Source organism: Ictidomys tridecemlineatus, chromosome 8, assembly GCF_052094955.1.
Source record: "Ictidomys tridecemlineatus isolate mIctTri1 chromosome 8, mIctTri1.hap1, whole genome shotgun sequence".
Lineage (NCBI taxonomy): Eukaryota > Metazoa > Chordata > Mammalia > Rodentia > Sciuridae > Ictidomys > Ictidomys tridecemlineatus.
Genome location: NC_135484.1, coordinates 39,961,505 through 39,978,820, shown reverse-complemented (window position 1 = coordinate 39,978,820; position 17,316 = coordinate 39,961,505). Strand labels below are relative to the sequence as shown.

The 17,316-nt window shown below is 35.3% G+C and overlaps 1 protein-coding gene across 6 annotated transcripts in view; it reads left to right on the top strand.

The window, feature by feature from the left end:
• Positions 1-17,316, top strand: part of Pkib (cAMP-dependent protein kinase inhibitor beta) — a 106,023-nt gene that overhangs the window by 56,592 nt on the left and 32,115 nt on the right. Inside the window, exon 1 of one of the 6 annotated variants that reach the window (XM_078019276.1) lies at positions 11,482-11,584. The exons of the other annotated variants lie outside the window; for them this stretch is intronic. Coding sequence (XP_077875402.1) covers positions 11,563-11,584 — 22 coding nt within the window. The 5' untranslated portion in view covers positions 11,482-11,562. Of the gene's footprint in view, positions 1-11,481; positions 11,585-17,316 lie in introns of those variants that run through there. 6 annotated transcript variants of the gene reach the window in all.

Genomic DNA, 17,316 nt, shown 5'->3' with positions numbered 1-17,316 from the left:
TAGAGAATGCTTTCCAGCTCTTGGTAGTCAGGAAGTTGAAAGAGAGAATGAGAGGGAAGGAGGGCCTAGGAAGAATATAAACCCTTCTAACAGGCTACTTCCTCCAACTAGGTCCAACCTTGACTTATAAAAAGAGACACCAAATTATAATACTTTGTTAAAAAATAATTTTCAACTTGGGAGATGCATTCTGGTTCTGTTTTGCTCTTCTCCTCTTTCGAACTGTTATTCTAGGAGATTATTAAAATACCTGTTACTCTGTTAGTCATGCAAGATGACAACATATTTATTGATGGTCTTGAGCTGCCTTAATAGATACATTTCTATGCTTTTTAAATGAATCAGGCTCCTCTGAACATGTTATTGATATTATCAAGGTAGAGATGGAGCATCTGATATCAAATATAATGCTAATAGTATATTTAATAAAAAAATCATGAAAAATATGGGATCTATCCACAGAGGCCTCTGAAGTAGAATCCATCAATTTTACTTTCCCCCAAATTTCTTCTTCTCTGGTCCTGAGGGTTGATGTAGTAAATTACTACTATTAAGTCGGTATGGCTTTGTGCCAGGAAGACTTGGATTCAAATCTTATCTCTGCTTGACATTAGTTCTCTTAGAATTCAGGCTTGAAGCTTCAAGTATCCTATAGTATTAATATTTATTTCTAGGGGCTTTTCTAAGTATTTAGTGGGAGAATGTTTAAACTATCTTGAAAATCATGGGCACTCAGCAATTGCTCCCTTCTTTCCCAACTAGTTAGAGTGTTCACTTTTATGTTTGATATAGTTTTCATTAGCTTTCTTTTATGAGCATAATTGCTTGTTTGGATGTCTGATGTAAATCTTCTACTATGGATATAATAATGTTGGGGGTAGGCTTACATTTTATTTCAATTTATTTTATAATTAATATAAAATTATTTTATTAAATATGATGCCTAACAGTTAACTCTTTAACCTCAGATACATCTTTTAAAAATATTGTAAATGTGTGAAACACATATGAGATTTATAAGCTGATTTCCTAGTATTTGAAGATTATGACATTGGTAAGAAACTCATACAGGCTAAAAAGTTTAATATCAGTGGAAACATTTAAAAGTTACTATCTTTACTGACGTTTTGCATACAAATGATAAAAAGCAGTGAGTGCCTTATAATAAATGAGAGTTCTCTGCTTTAGTGCTGTGTTTATGTGACATAAGGTAAGAGGGTAAGAAGAGGGACTTTCCTGGTTGGTCTGAGTGGTCTCAGGTCATAGTATAGCATCAGCTCTGGAACCACACAAACCACAACTGTGGAGGTACACAGACAGATGGGAGTAGCAATGTCAGTTTTACATATCAAATGCTAAGTATCTTAAAGCACAAGCCCCCAACTCTACTGTTGCTCCCACTCTTGACAAATACACATCTCCTTATAACTCAAAACAAGCAGAAATCTACACAACCCCAAAATGCACAGCAACATTTGCTCAGGTATTTTGTTAACCACTTATACAGGAAAGGTCATTTTAGGGCAGTCCTTTCTACTTGGAATAGAAACAAGTAGTGTCTGAACTTTATGTAAAAAAATTGAGGGGGTGTGGGATTCCAAAATGTAGGCCAGTATTAAGAACATAAAAAGAGACTGATTATTTAACTCCAGGAGAAAACACTAAAAACAACAATAATAAAAACTATCCCCAAACAATTAGAAAGACCATGTATAATGCAATCACTATGTGAAAAGGAAAAGAATATTACCAACAGATTCTCTTCAAAAGAAAGAAAGGGAATATCAATTTCTCATACAAAACCAATTAGTATAATTGATTTCAATGAAAACAGAGATAAAAAAAATTCTGGAATCTCCCCTTTTGTCCCTTGGAGAGATATAACATACATTCTGCAGGCTAAAGCAAGCAAGCAAGTAATCTTCAGGAAAAAGCAAGTATGGTGTTTTTCATCCATCTGAAGTAGACAGTGGAATGAAAAGCAGAAATCTTTGATCTACCTGCTTCATAGAAAATGTCCTCCTGGCCAAGTGTGGTGGTGCACACCTGTAATCTCAGTGTCTCTGGAGACTGAGGCAGAAGGCTTGCAAGTATGAAGCCACTCTCAGCAATTTAGTGAGGCCATAAGCAACTTAACAAGACTGTCTCAAAATAATAAATAAAAAGGTCTGGGGATGTGACTCAGTGGTAAAGTGCCCTTGGGTTCAATCTCCAGTTCCAAAAAAAGAAAGAAAGAGAGAGAGAGAGAGAGAGAGAGAGAGGGAGGGAGGGAGGGAGGGAGGGAGGGAGGAAGGAAGGAAGGAAGGAAGGAAGGAAGGAAGGAAGGAAGGAAGGAAGGAAGGAAGAAAGAAAGCCTTCTGATTGACTGATTGATTGGCTTATTGGCCCAGGCCAGGTGAGAAAGGTGAAGGGCATGATGCAGTGTTGCCTGAATGTTCCAAAATGCTGGTGACCTTTCAGCAATTAGAATGCATTTCACAAATGACATGGCTTCCGAATTCTTGCCTCTTAAGCTTCCAACATTGTATTATCAGCTTCGAAGCTTAATGTGAAAATGTGAGATCTACTAACACAATAAAAGTTGAGGAGGAGGATTTTGTTTTGATTCGTCATTTCTGTGCATTAACATCAGCCTCCTAGAAAGGATGAGTAAGTAGCAAAGTGACTCTGCTTCCCTTTCCCTTTGTTGTTCTTACTTCATTTCTTCCTCTATTGTGAGAATTAATAAAAGAAAGAATGATACAGGTAACTGTTTGTTCTTTTTACTCTCGAAATTCTGGAAATTTAAATAGAAGCTAAAGTATGATTGAGACTTGGCTTGTTCAGAACCCTGATGAATGCTTTCCTATTTCAAGAAATGATTGCTTTAATTTTTCATGAAATCTTTAAATGGATTTAAGACGTTTATAGACCACATCAAATTCCCTTTAAATTTGTTTGTCAGCTTGAGTCAAAGTTAAGCTTATTATTCCATATTTTTAATCACTACCTTGCCTACGTAAGAAATAGCATTCTTATTTTTTTTTTCCTGCGTTGATCACTGCTGCTTCTTCCTGCCTGTGTGAAACCAACCCATTGTTCAGTTTTTAGCACCTTCTGATCTCTGTTAGTTTGAGATTCTATTAATTCTCACTTTTTGAACTGTATGTTCTATACAAAATTTGCTGAAATTTCCATTTTCAATTGTTTCCTTCAGTCTGAATCCCAGGCCCATATTTCCAGTTACTTACCAAACATTTCCCCCTGGTTCTTCTGCTACCATCTGAACACCACCAGTTTGCCCTCATCTGTTATTTTGTTATTGGTTCTACTATTGTCCTAGCTCCTTAGAAAATCTTGGGAGTGTTTCAGCTCATCCCACTTCCTCATTCAATGTAGCTTAGAAACACATTCCATGAAATTTTCCATTTTGATATATATTTTTTGTATCCATATATACTAGTTAAGACATGGGTTTGCAATTATAACAAAGTTGAAAAAATAACAGTAGATTAAACACACTGTAAGTTTTGTTCTGTCTCATTTACAGTCCAGGTATGTGGCACCAGGCTTTTTAGAGGCTTGACAGTGTTGAAATGCAGGATCTTTCTGTCTTGCAGTCATGACATTCCCAGGGAGTTCTCTTTGATCACCTTATGGAGGTGCAGTCCAGTTTGTAGGAAGGGGAGAGAGGAAGAGAACACTCTGCTTTCTTTCATTAAGCAACCTAGAAGTGCAATGTATCACTCCTGCATGGGAGGCTTGGTTTTTCAGGGGAAGATGGCCAGCATCTCATTGGAGGGTTCTTCTGCCCAAAGGAATCTGTGCCACCGTAAAAGCCACCCTAAGTCTTAATATCTCAAATAATTAACAAACAATAAAGCACAAACACTCAGAATTATATTTACAAAAGTGAAGCCCCTGATAGACCTAGTCTACATGGGTTTTGGAACTAGACTAGACCCCCCCCCCCAAAAAAAAGATACATCAAAGACAGGGGTAAGGTTTAAAGGGTGGAGTCTTGCTTCTTGATGTCTTCTGGTCAGCAGATTGATTGACATCTTGGCAGGTCACACCCATCTCAGGTGCTGTTTGGGATCTTTGACAGAGCTTAAGGAGGTTCACCTGCAGCAGGCGACCAGTCTCTGAGGGGGTCCTACAGGGAGTTCACAATGCCAGACCTATTCCCTCAGGAGGGTTCTATGCACAACAGTCCATTTACAGCCATGGACAGGTTTTGACACTTGGTAATATCATCTTTAGCTGTATACCCAGCTAAACTTTCTCACTCTGTAGAAGGGAAAAAGAAAAACTATTGGCAGTCAACTAATATTATCTGCCATATCTTCCTTACTCCAATTTTACCATCTAAATCCTTTGGTGGATTTTTATTGCCCATTACCAACATTACTTCTAGAGACTTTTAGCTGGATTTGTCTTTGCTCACTGTCAAGCAACCTCTTCTTTTAAATATTCACTTTTGTTGTTGCTGTTAAACCTTGTTAAAACTGATCAGTAGCTCACTAATACAAAACTCTTTATAATCTGGACCTAGTTTACCTGTTTCCAGTCTTTTTTCTACTTTTATTCTATGATTAATTATTTTGTTCAATAAAGGTGTGTCAAGTGCCTACTCTGTGTCAGACAAACTCACTCTTCTTAAGCCCACTCTTTTGGGTTCTGTGGATAAAAAGCATCCTTATGAATGAACGCACTGTCTAGTGCCACCATGATTCAGCTCTTTGATAATTACTTTCACCATTGTCCTGCTGTAAAGTTTAAATATTTTACATCTTCTTTAGAACAGCCTTTAAAACTAGGTCTTACAGTTGAAGTGGTTAATTTGTTTTACAGAGTTCAATGATGTTCACCTGACACATTTCAACTTTCATGTTTTTATATACTTTAAAACAGTAATTTGCTTTTAAAAAATAAAACATAATGGAAAAGAATACTTGTTGAAGCAGCAACAACTAAATTTAGTAGTTCACTGAAATTGTAGAATAGTTGAGTGCAAGCTTTGATTAAATTATAACTCATGTATTATAATTGTTGAGTTGCTTATTTGTTCCCAAACAACTTAATTCCCAGTCGTCCAGACTGATGTGTAAAGGTCTTTGAAGAAGGACATGCTTTTTACTGGGTTTCTCTTTCAAGCAACATTTCCTCTTCACAATCCTAGTTAGAAATTTACATAACTAACCTGCCATCATTTTTATATTTACACTTCACTTTTCAGAGAAGTTGCCGGATGAGGTGAGATATGTATCTGTTATATAAGTTCAAGAGCAAATATGTATTTAAGATTTGGTAGTTTATTTATCATAGATTTATTTTGTACAAATTTTGATTTTTTTAAAATATATTGCATTAAAATAGTATTTGTCATGATTTTTGAGCACCTCCAAAGTTTTGTGTTAGAAGGTCAATGGATCTTTCTTCTTTGGGCATGTTGTTTGCATATTGACATGGCTGGATGCTTGAGTAATTAAAACTTCCAAATTAGAAACTATTAATTTGGAAGAGAAAATAAGTATTCATTATTTTACCAAACCCTAGAAGAAGAAATGACCTTGAGTCTTAACCTGCTTATAGTTTATGTAGTGACAGCTGAGATTAGATTGGGATATTCAGGGAAGCTAGTCCTTGAAATGCAGGAAGGGGCACCAAAGCGAAGAAGGACAAGTATCAGAATTTATCATGTAAGCTACTTCATTGTATTCTGTCTTGAACTGGCTACATTTCTTCTGTTTCCAGGCTGATAGCTTCATCTCTACAGCGGTGTGTCCATATTGTTTTTAAACTATAGCCCCATTGGAATAAGGAGCCTGGGAAATAAGGAAAAATGGGTGGAGCCTGGGGCCTAGAAGATTGTGGTCCCTATAGCAGTCCTATATATAACATCTATATTATACTATGGCTTGCTGCTAAAGAGTTTGTTTGAGAAGAAAATATTCTTCAGATAAAAAATATATATAGGTTGAAATTACTGATCTAGGCGATATTTAAGATCTCTGCTAGTTCTCACTTTTCAGTGTTTCTAATGTGAGGGATTTTAATGGTAGAAATAGGTAGAAATAATGAAATAAAATTAAAAATTTAATTATGGAAAGGGTATAAAATTATAGGAGCTTTAAAAACACCTTTAAAAATGCAAGTAGCAGTTCTTATCTAATTGACTTTATATAGAGAATTCCTGTTTGCAGTTTCTACTAGGTCTTTGCAAAAAATTCAATGCAAATAGTTGAAAGAATTAGAACCATTAAAGTTTTTTTATCTTGTTTTTTAGGGGTTCATATTTTCATTTTCATATAAAACTTTGAATTTTAGACATTTTTACTTTATTACTACTTCCTGTATGATCATTTCTTCATTTACTTTTCTCTTCCTCATCTCAGTTCCTTATATCTGGTCTTCAGATATAGGACTCAACTAAAGGGAAATGGTCTCAGGTTGAGAGTGAGGGGAACAACAAAAACCATTTGAAAAGTTTTATATAGGAATGAAGTTAAAATTTGTCTGCTTTTGATATTAAAATTCCTCCAAGGTGATAAAAATCTGCAATCAGGCAGCTGTTTAGTATGAAAAGCACCTCATGCACCTTGACTTTCAACAAATTATTTATTACATTCCTCCTACCTTCTGCAAAACACTGTGCTAAGGATAAGAGAAGTGAGTCACCACCCATGCTCTCAAAAAGCTTAAAAAATATAAAAAAAACAAACTGTGTGAGGCAGAAAGGTAGACAGGAATTAGAAATTTACAAAGCATGTGATAAGTGCAATCAGAGAGATGTAACAGGGTGAGTACAGAGGTGCACCTGAAGGTAAATACAAAGCTTCTGGAAAATGGGTGCCCAAGTTGACCCAGAGTGGATGAACAAATATTAGTATGTGTCAAAGGTTCTTTTAGCTGGGTACAACTTCAGAACATTGAGCATGGGTGAAATAGGAGAGGTAGACAGAACCAGCTCCTGGAGGACAGCTTCTATCATATAAAAGACCTTGGACTTGATCCTGTAGGTGATAGGCTGAAAGGGATTTATCCTAGAATGGTCTTGAGAAGATATAATGGAATTAGAAATATTCCACCTGACATCCACATGAAGAATGGATTTGTAAGGAGCAAGCATAAATTAAAAAAAAAAAAACCAACACTTAGAACATCTTGATAGTCCAGGAAAAGTGAGTAGCAAACAACCAGCCCAGTAGGAGTGTGGTGGAGGGAATTTACAGGGTGCCCTAATTTACAGGGTGGAATTTACAGGGTGGCTAATGCAAATACTAATGGGTCATACTTTTATTATTTTTTACCCTTCCTCATCAGGTGCTAAGCCTCAAGATGTAGGGCCATTCTGTGAATAGGAATTGTATCTTTGTAGTTTATTTCAATTTCTAGAAGCCAGTTAGTTAGATTCCTTCCACATGCTCCAAACATATGTGCTGAAAGCTTGATACAATAACCTCAGGAAACTCATGAAAGGTGCCAATGATTCTCATATTCTGAAACTGTGTTGTATTTCTACAACCTCTTCATGGTATAGCCCATGCCACATATTTTCTTACTGTGATCTTTTCCATATTCATGTGTACAAATGTTTGCTGTAAATTGGTTAGTTTTATGTGATGAGTTTTTCAATGTGCCATTGAGCCCATTGAGCCCTGGTAGCATTTATGCAGTATTCATCTACTGGGTTTTGTAGCTGGTAATCTCTCTCTCTCTCTCTCTCTCTCTCTCTCTCTCTCTCTCTCTCTCTCTCTCTCTCTCTCTCTCCATATATATACATAATATACATAAATACATAAATATATGTACTATAACATACATATATACATAAATATATGTACTATAACATCTTTTTAAAAAAATTGTTCTAATTAGTTATACATGACAGTTGTAGCTGGTAATCTTGGGTGTTAACACTAGATGTTAAACATTAAGACCTTTTGAATTTTAATAGAAAACTGTGTCATCAATTGGAGGTTCTACTTTCCCCAAGAAGGTAATACAAAAATTTACCAATTTTAATTCAACCTAAAAAACTCACACAGCCAAGATATTTAAAATTTGAATATTTATTTATTTGTTTGTATTATTTTTTCTAATTAGTTGTACATGAGAGTAGAATGAATTTTGATTCATTGTACACAGATGGAGCACAACTTTCAATCCTCTGGTAGTACATGATATAGAATCAGACCATTTGTGCAATCATACATGTGCCTGGTAATGATGTCCATCTCCTTCCACCGTCTTTCCTACCCTCTCCCCCTGCCCTCACCACACTCCCCTTTACCTTATCCAAAGTTACTTTATTCTTCCCATGCCCCAATCCCCCATTATGAATCAACATCCACTTATCAGAGAAAACATTTGGACTTTGGTTTTTTGGGGATTTACTTCACTTAGCATTATATTCTTTAACTCCATACATTTACCTGCAAATGCCATAATTTTATTTTCTTTAAATGCTGAATAATATTCCATTGTGTGTATATACACCACAGTTTTTTTAAAATCCATTCACTATTGAAAGGCATCTAAGTAAGTTCCACAGTTTATCTATTGTGAATTGAGCTGCTATAAATATTGATGGGGCTACATCAGTGTAGTATGCTGATTTTAAGTTCTTAGGGTAAAAACTGAGGAGTGGGATAGTTGAGTCAAATGGTGGTTCCATTCCAAGTTTTCTAAGGAATCTACATACTGCTTTCCAGAGTGGTTGCACCAATTTGCAGTCCCACCAGCAATATGAGTGTACCTTTTTCCCTACGTCCTCCCCAAAATTTATTGTTGTTTGTATTCTTGATAGTTGCCATTCTGCCTGGGGTGAGATAGAATCTTAGAGTAGCTTTGATTTGCACAAAATTTTATTTTTTAACTGGACTATCATTTTTTTTCTGATCCTTCATAGTTTTCTTTTACTTTGCTTATTTTTTTTTTAAATTTACAGGACGTAAAGTTTTCTTTCTAAGCCTGCCTTAGAAATAACTGCATATTTTAACCAATGATTTGTAAGTATCCTTTCTTCTCTATTTAATAAATTCGATATTGATTTTGTAGGAGAAGTAGTTCCTTTAATAAAACACTTGACCAAACATAGATATACAATCTTGAGCTGGAATGCAAAATTTATAAATTTGTCATTCTTCATAAAACAAAAAGAGGTCTCAATCAAAAAATATTCATAAAATCTATTTGTAGCTAGTGAGTATGTGATTTATTCTTTAGAAATTTCTCTTTCTCGGGGCTAGGGGTGTGGCTCAAGCGGTAGCGCGCTGGCCTGGCATACAAACAAAGGTGTTGTGTCCGCCGAAAACTTAAAAAAAAAAAGAAATTTCTCTTTCTTGATATCACTTCTGTTATCTTTTTTCCATTTGTCGAAACATCTGTGTCTGCATAGTTTAGAAAGTTTGTAACATCAGTAAGAAGGAAGATAGGGATAAAGCATGAACATGAAAGGGGCAAGAATTTGTATTTTTTTAAAAAGTTCCAATGCTTTGGACAACTTTTTTATTTTTCATTAACACTTTTAGTGAGTTTAAAAAAACAAAACAAAACAAAGGTAGGTCTCACATAGCTAAGGTCTACTCAACTTCATTTTATTTATGAAATGCTTGTTCATGTGCCATAATTATAATTGTGGTCAAACTGGTTGGTTCAGGATAGGGAATATAGGAGGAACTTTCAAGAGTTCAAGAGAAGCACGCATTTTCACAAATCTCTTAGAGGAATTTAGAGACATCAGCAAGAGAAACAAAATCCTCTCCTTATAATATGTCTACTAGTGATAACAGTTTTATACTTTAGTCCCTGAAAGAAATTGCACTAAAGCAAACAATCAGCATTTGAGTTTAGGAACAGAGGGTCCAGGACCCAGGGTGTAAAGACAGACCAGGAAATCAAGGTCCTATAACTAAATTCTGCAGAGTGGGCTCCTCACTGACTGCCGGAGATCCTGGACAAAGTACTTCCAGGCCTTTTCAGGATAAATATTTGTGTCTGAAAGTTGTTGACTCAAAATGATGCCTACCTTAGATCATTTTATGATCCCAGGAAGTCCGTGAAACCTTGTTGCTTAGTAGTTGATAGTCATTTTATCTTCATTAATCTGTGATTGTTATAACGACCCTAACATTTGTTAGTTGCCAATAAAACCAACCAACAGGAACTGAGACATATTTCTTACTTGCTTCATCAGATAAGATCTTAGCAAGTTGTTTAATTAAAAGGTGGACTCAGCTCTTAAGCCCACATTATGTAGCAAGATAGGCTGCTTCCTAGCTATGTGACATCAGTTTTTGGTTCTAATCCATCCCTTTATTAATCTTGTGATCTTGGGCAGGTTACCTGTATTCTCTAATGCTTTATTTTGTCAGAAAAATGAATGAAACAATGTTTATATCACAGGGTTATTATGGGGATAAAATGAAATGATGAAACCATACAGTATAAACAGTGAAATAAACCTATGTAGAATCATGACATTGTATGTTTTGTATATTGTTTTGTAGATCTTGGTAAGCATGTATAAGCTATTTTATGATTGAAATTAGTATTTATAAAATCACTGAACAAATTGTAAAAATGTAGCTTCTTGGCGCCCCACTCCCTGGTATTTTCAGCAAGTATCTTAGATAATACACATGAAAGTGATCTATAGGTTCCTCTCTGAGAAACATAAATTTCCCTTTAAGGATGATCCTCAAACTAATGGATTATCAAAGCGAAGAAAAGCTTTGTAAAAAGTAAAAGTAAACATTCCTTGTCTCCACCTTGGAGTTTCTGAAAGATTGGAGCAAGATTTCAGAATTTATGTGTTTTCAAAAACTTCCCTTCCTAATTTTGACATTGGCAAAACACTGCTTTATCAATTCTCTGTGTCTCTAATTTTTAAAAATTTTTTAGAAGCAGCGTGTGCTTCAGCTAGTCCTGATCAGATGACAGGAGTGAAAAGAATGGGTGTGGATGTCTGTACTGAACAAACTAAGGAGATTGACAGTCTTCTCACTTCAGAGATGCAGTTTTCAAGCCCATACATGCCAGACAAGAACTTTTCTCAGTCACAAAGAACTCTTGAAGACCATCATCTAGTTCAGTTCTCTTATTTCACAAAGGAGGAAATGTAAATTTAGAGATTTGTCTAAGGTCACTGAACAAAACTGGGATTAACAATTGGATTTATGTTCCAAACTCAGCTTCATCTCCATCACAATTGGGTGACAAATTCTGCCATTTCAGAAACAGGTAATACCTGTGAAACCAGTTTTTCTAGTGCTGAGTTAGGCTTCGGAGCAGGTAAGCAGGTGAGCAGGTATACAGAGTGTTCTATGAGTCAGCTTTCCTAACTGTCCAGCTGTCTAAAGGTGAAGAGTCTTCCTTTCCAACTCCAGGTTAGCAGGAAGGCCACCGAGGGACTGCCATGGTCTCCAGGAGAGGGAGTTTGTTCCTGCAGTGTCTTGTCTTCTCTGTTACCTTCTTGACGCTTTACCTTGTCCACAGCTGGGCCTTTTCTAAAATCCCATGTCTGTGCTGTTCACTGAGAAAGAAAATCCAGGAGAAGGAACAAGCTTCTAAAAGAAGATGGAGTTCTCTAAAATAAAGGGTGAGATCAGCTGATCTGTCCTGGGGCTTCTCAATATTAATCCGTTGTCCACATGCTGAGAATATCACGTACACTGTCACAGTTAATCATATCAACTGCAGGAGGCGTAATGTAGACTCCAAAGACACAGAAGCTGAAGTTTATGCACTCTGCATTAAGTTCTCCTCATTCTCCTTATTAATAAATAGTGGTACCCTGGGTTCAGACAAGATTTCTAAACTAGGCATGTCTATTCCAAAGCACATGTATCTAAGGTTAGATCACTCTGCTTTCTCTTTCGCTCTGGCACATATAATTCTGTGGAAACAGGCCAATTGTAGAACACAAATAACTTGAGGCTTTATGGATTGTTAAATAGAACACAAAAACTCTATCTTCCAAATTACCATCATCTCTTATTTAGAATAGAGACGATGCCTCCAGACACGTCTCTCCAATCTACTTTTCCTCTTTCTCAATCTTTTCCATTTGCTACAGACAGAGTGACTTCCCTAAAACTCGATTTTGATTGTCAGACTAGTGTTTAACATCCCTCAGTGACTTCCCATTACTATTAGGGTAGACCAAATCCTTAACAAGTCTGAGTGATGTGGACCTACTAATCTACTCACTTCATCTCTCTCTTTTTATTTGTGCTCTGACCGCAATAGTCTTCCTTCAGTTTCTGAAATGTGTTTTTTTTTTCTTTTCTACACAAAATATTTTTTGCTCCTGCTATACCAATTCCAACTATGTTTATCCCTTTGTTTTTCAACTCGGACCTTTAATGAGTCAGATCCTGACATATGCATAACACCTAATAATTTTTATCTAAAATTTACTACAGTTTGTAATCATATATGGATTTGTATCAACTACTTTTGTTTTGAGTTTTTTTGTCCATTCAATTCCATAATAACAATTATAAAACTGTTTTCCTGGGCATATGATTGACACTCAATAGATATATTTTTCATGTGAATTAATAAATTCACAAATGAATGAAGGTTGTTTTGGATTAATTTGTATTTGGTAATTGGTTTGATAAAAAATAGAACATTTCTTTTATTCTTGTAAAATAAAGTGAGTTTCCATCATATATGATATTATTTTTTATACCCTAATGATAGAAGATAACCCTTGGCATTATATTGTAATTGCTTTTCCATTCAAACAGCATAGGAGTAATTACCAAATTGGCATATTTCTTTTTGAATAAAATCAATTAAAACAAAACAATTAAAACTTGAAAATGGTAACTATAAAAGTACAATATATCATAATTCAGTGTACAAGTGAAGGATGGAAGTGTGTCATACCTTGGTTTTAAATGTCACATCTTTATTACATTTGCTAATTAAATGAGGCTTTTTTATCTCAGCTTCCCTGGGGGGCAGGGTGGAGCAGAATTTTCAGGAGTGATAAATTAGTGTTCTAGAGATAGATTCAATGACATAGATATATAGCAGAAGATTTATTGGAACATTCGGCTCTTGCAATTGTGAAGACTGACAAGTCCCTTGATAGATGGTCTAAACTGGGACCCTGAGTGCTAGTCACATGGCTTAGTTCAAGTCCAAGGTCTCAAAACCAAGGACCCCAATGGTGTAATTCTCAGTTTGAGGCTAAAGGCTGAAAACCCAGGAGTCAAATAAATGTACTATTTTTCAGTTCTTGCTAGTGTAAGTCCTGGAATCCAAAAGCCAGTGAATTTTGGGTTCTGATGTCCAAGGACAGGAGGGGAAGAGTGTATCCCAGCTCTAGGGGATGGAGAAATACAGTCAGTCACCTTCCCTGTGGTTTTTGTTCTTTTTAGCCTCTTCTCCCTCATTCTTTGGGAATTACCTGCACACATTAAGGGTGGATCCCCCCCAATTAGTACACTCAGATTTGCATACTAATATCCTCCAGAAACACTCCCATGGACACATCTCAAAATAACACTTTACTAGTTTTCTAGGTATTCCTAATTCAGTGAAGTTGACACGTAAAATTAGCCATCACAAGTGATATTTTATTTTTTCCATCAAAAAATATTTTATTTTTCCATCAACCATGCAACTCTACATAGTAACAAATGAGGCTTAAATATGGCCTCAAGAAGAATGTCTTAAGTGGTGATGGGCTCAGCGCTCGAAATTGGCTCCCAGAATTTTAACTGAACATCTGTTTCGACTATGGGATAAACTCTAATGCAGCTCATTTCTGCATTCGGTTCTCTAGATGTGTTACGGAGGCACCCTGGGATTGTCTGCTGAGTGCTGACAAACTTAGTTGTCTAACTTTTCAATATCTAAAAGTCTACTGAGAAGAACAGTTTAAATAAGCACTGAAATTTTTTTTTTATACTTTGTAATTCTAAATAAAAAAGGGAAAACTAAAGATCAATGGAGAAAGTTTAAGAGTTAGAGATTAAAGTTATAGTTTTCATAGAAAATAGGGTTCTAATCACAAGCTTATGATTTATGATATAAGCCAATGTTGCCAACATGAGGGTTCTGGTATCCTAGAATTCCATAAAACTATCTATCTGTGTCTAAATAAATGCTGTCAGTACCCATATACTCTACAATTTTCCAAGTATATATAGATAATTGCTGTGAAAATAAGAATTTCTTAATTCAGAAAAGCATTTTTCATTGGTTATATATTTTCTCAATTGACAGAATATCGAAAAAAAGTAGATTCTTGAAATTTAAGAGGTATCTTGCCATTAAACTTCAATAAACATTGTCATCGTTTCTATACATTAGGACATGCAATCTTTTAAAAATTATTATTACTTACATTTATTTAGTATTTCTTAAAACCCCCAGGTTCTATAAATCTGTCCCAAGTGCTACCTATTACATCATATAGTCCACTGCTCTCTCCGCTAACTACTTTCTGCTGTCTTCTAATGCTGCTCTAATCTATGTCATCTTAGGGTCATCTTGAGTTTCCCTTTATTTTCCAAATTAGAAATATCACTAGGATGGTTAAACTTTCAACACAATTGACTTTACCAAAGCCTTGAGGATAATACAAAGGAATTATAGTTACAGAAACGGGAAACCTAGAATTGAATATTCATTGCCACTGCTACTAGAATCTGTTAGATATGCCCATCTACAGGGATCCTTAACTAGTTGGATCTTTGCTTATCTTCTCACCTTGTTTAATGTCTGTACACCTTCTGCAGGCAGGATTGTTTCAGACAAGTCTTGCCTCTCTGGAATCCCATCTTATGTACGAATGATCTGGTGTTGAAAACTGGTCTTTACTCTTGAAAATACTGAAAGTTTTTTATTTTCTTCTATTCTCTTATAGAAGAAATCTGGCCCAGATATCCAGCAACATAATATCCAGACTGAATTTTGAAACTAACGAGGTGTTCAGTCAGAACAGTAATCTGGTATCTTTTGCTTGTCTTTGAAATCAGGATTGCTTCTTATTTATTTATTAACTAGCTGATGATTGACATTTTTTCTAATTCCCAAATTTTCAGATGTCAAAAAGTTACTTATGGTGTGTTTTTTTGTTTTGTTTTGTTTTCTTCTGACTATCTTAAAAGCATTGATTAGTTTGATTTTGCATCAATTCCATTAAATCATAAAATAGGGAAAAGAAACTTGATTAAGTATGTGATGATCAAGGTCAGATATACCTGCGAGTCTCTTATGCAAAATGTACATCTTATTATTAAAAAAATCTACTGAAACATTTCTATACACTTTTTAATTCTGAAAACACACTTATTAATCTCCCCCATATTGAACTTTACAAGATCATTAAAAATGTGTAATGAAAAGTGAGTCACTTTTCCCTAAGTCATAGACAGTGATAAAATTAGGAGCTGCATCATGTTTCTACCACTACCTTTTAAAAATTTTAATTTCTTATCAGTTTTATTTAGTTATATGTGACAGTACAATCCATTTTGACATACTTATAAAAGAATGGAATATCTTGTTCTAATTCAGACAGATCCCAGTACATCTCCTTCCCCTTCCCTCTCCCTTCACCCTGCTCCTTTCCTGCTATTGATCTTGCTGCCATATACCTGTGCTTTTTTTTTTTAATTAATTTTTTGTTGATGTACATGATGGTGAGATTCACTGTGGTACATTCCTATATATACATAAGAAAGTTATGGTAGGTTCATTTCATTTTTTTCCTTTTCCCATATCCTCTCTCTTCCCTTCATTCCCCTTTGTTTACTGAACTTCTATCCCCTAACACCTTATTGTTGATTAGCTTCCATTTATTAGATAAAACATTTGACCTTTGTTTTGGGGGAAACTGGCTTATTTCACTTAGCATGATCATCTCCTGATCCATCCATTTACGAGCATATAAAGCCATTCTTATTTATGGCTGAGTAATACTCCACTGTACATGTATACCACATATTCTTTATCCATTCATCTGTTAAATGGCACGTATGTTGGCTTTGTAACTTAGCTATTGTGAATTGTGCTGCTATAAACATTGATTCATCACCACCCTTAAGAAATCAAAGTCACCACTGAAAGAAATTGTGCAAAAACACAGGTAGTATAAAAAAACTACACTTTTTAAAAAACTAAAAGTTCTATTTATAGTAATAATTATTTTGTGTATATGAAAAATATAGACAAGAATGACCCAATTTATGTTTCTAAGATATTTTAGGAGACAAATTTTAGAAAGACGTTAAGGTAAAGAAGAATCTCAGGCTTAAAAGAATTTATAGCATGAACAAACACAGTAGCAAAATGCCCATCAAACTTGACCTTAGTTGAACAAATGCCTAATGAAAAAGAAATACTCGATATTTCTGCTATGACTTGCATAGCTTATCTTAGATTACAAGTACATCAGAGAAACATGATATCTTCTGCCATAGAATCTACTGTGAATCAGGTATTGAATATTGGTCATGGCAGTTAACAATATTTTAAATTATAGAGACTATTCAAGTCAACTAAAGGTAGGCACCTTTGCTTTCTCTCCTTGCTCTGTAGAGGATGTGCTGGAGAAAGCCACACGTGCAAGTGTGCATCAACAAAACAAGCACCTTGAACATCACACTGTTTCTCATTAGTTCCACAGCTTGCACTAGAGGCTTCTGAAAATGCCAGAAGTTCCCCTCTCTCTGTGCCATGTGAGGGATGATTATCTTCACAGTCCACCAGACCCCAACGTGCAAGGCTTCATGTCTCCTGAAACTTCAGTACTCCAGGGTGGAGAATGTAGCTTGTAATTTAAGGGGCAACTTCTCTGAGACTGAAAGACCCAGGGACAATCTACTGGTGACACTGTAATTTGGAGAAGAACTTACTTCATTTCAAGAGAAACATTCATGCTAATTAGATTGGTTGTTAAATTCACACTTTTTGGTGCAAATAAAATAATATATTTTAGCTAAAATATATTTCCAACTAAAAGATATTCCAAGATTTTAAGTTTGAAGTCCAAAGCTTTTTAAAGGGAAATGAAGTGACTTTCAAATACTTAGAAGTGAATTAGAATAAGCTTTCATCACTACTTCCTTCTGTAGTTTCCCACTGTTTCTGATGAATGGTTGGAAAGCTTAGGTGGGTTTTATTAAAGCAAGTTTGTGTGTAAGATAAGAGGAGTCAATGAGATGACAGGTAGCAGCTACTCAATTACTGGAAAGAAAACTCAAATCTATATTCCCCTGCCTACAATGCAAAAAGCAAATAAGAGGTTATTTTGGTTATTGAGGGAAACTTACATGAAAAGAATCAGGGAAAATGAGTCAAAGAGAT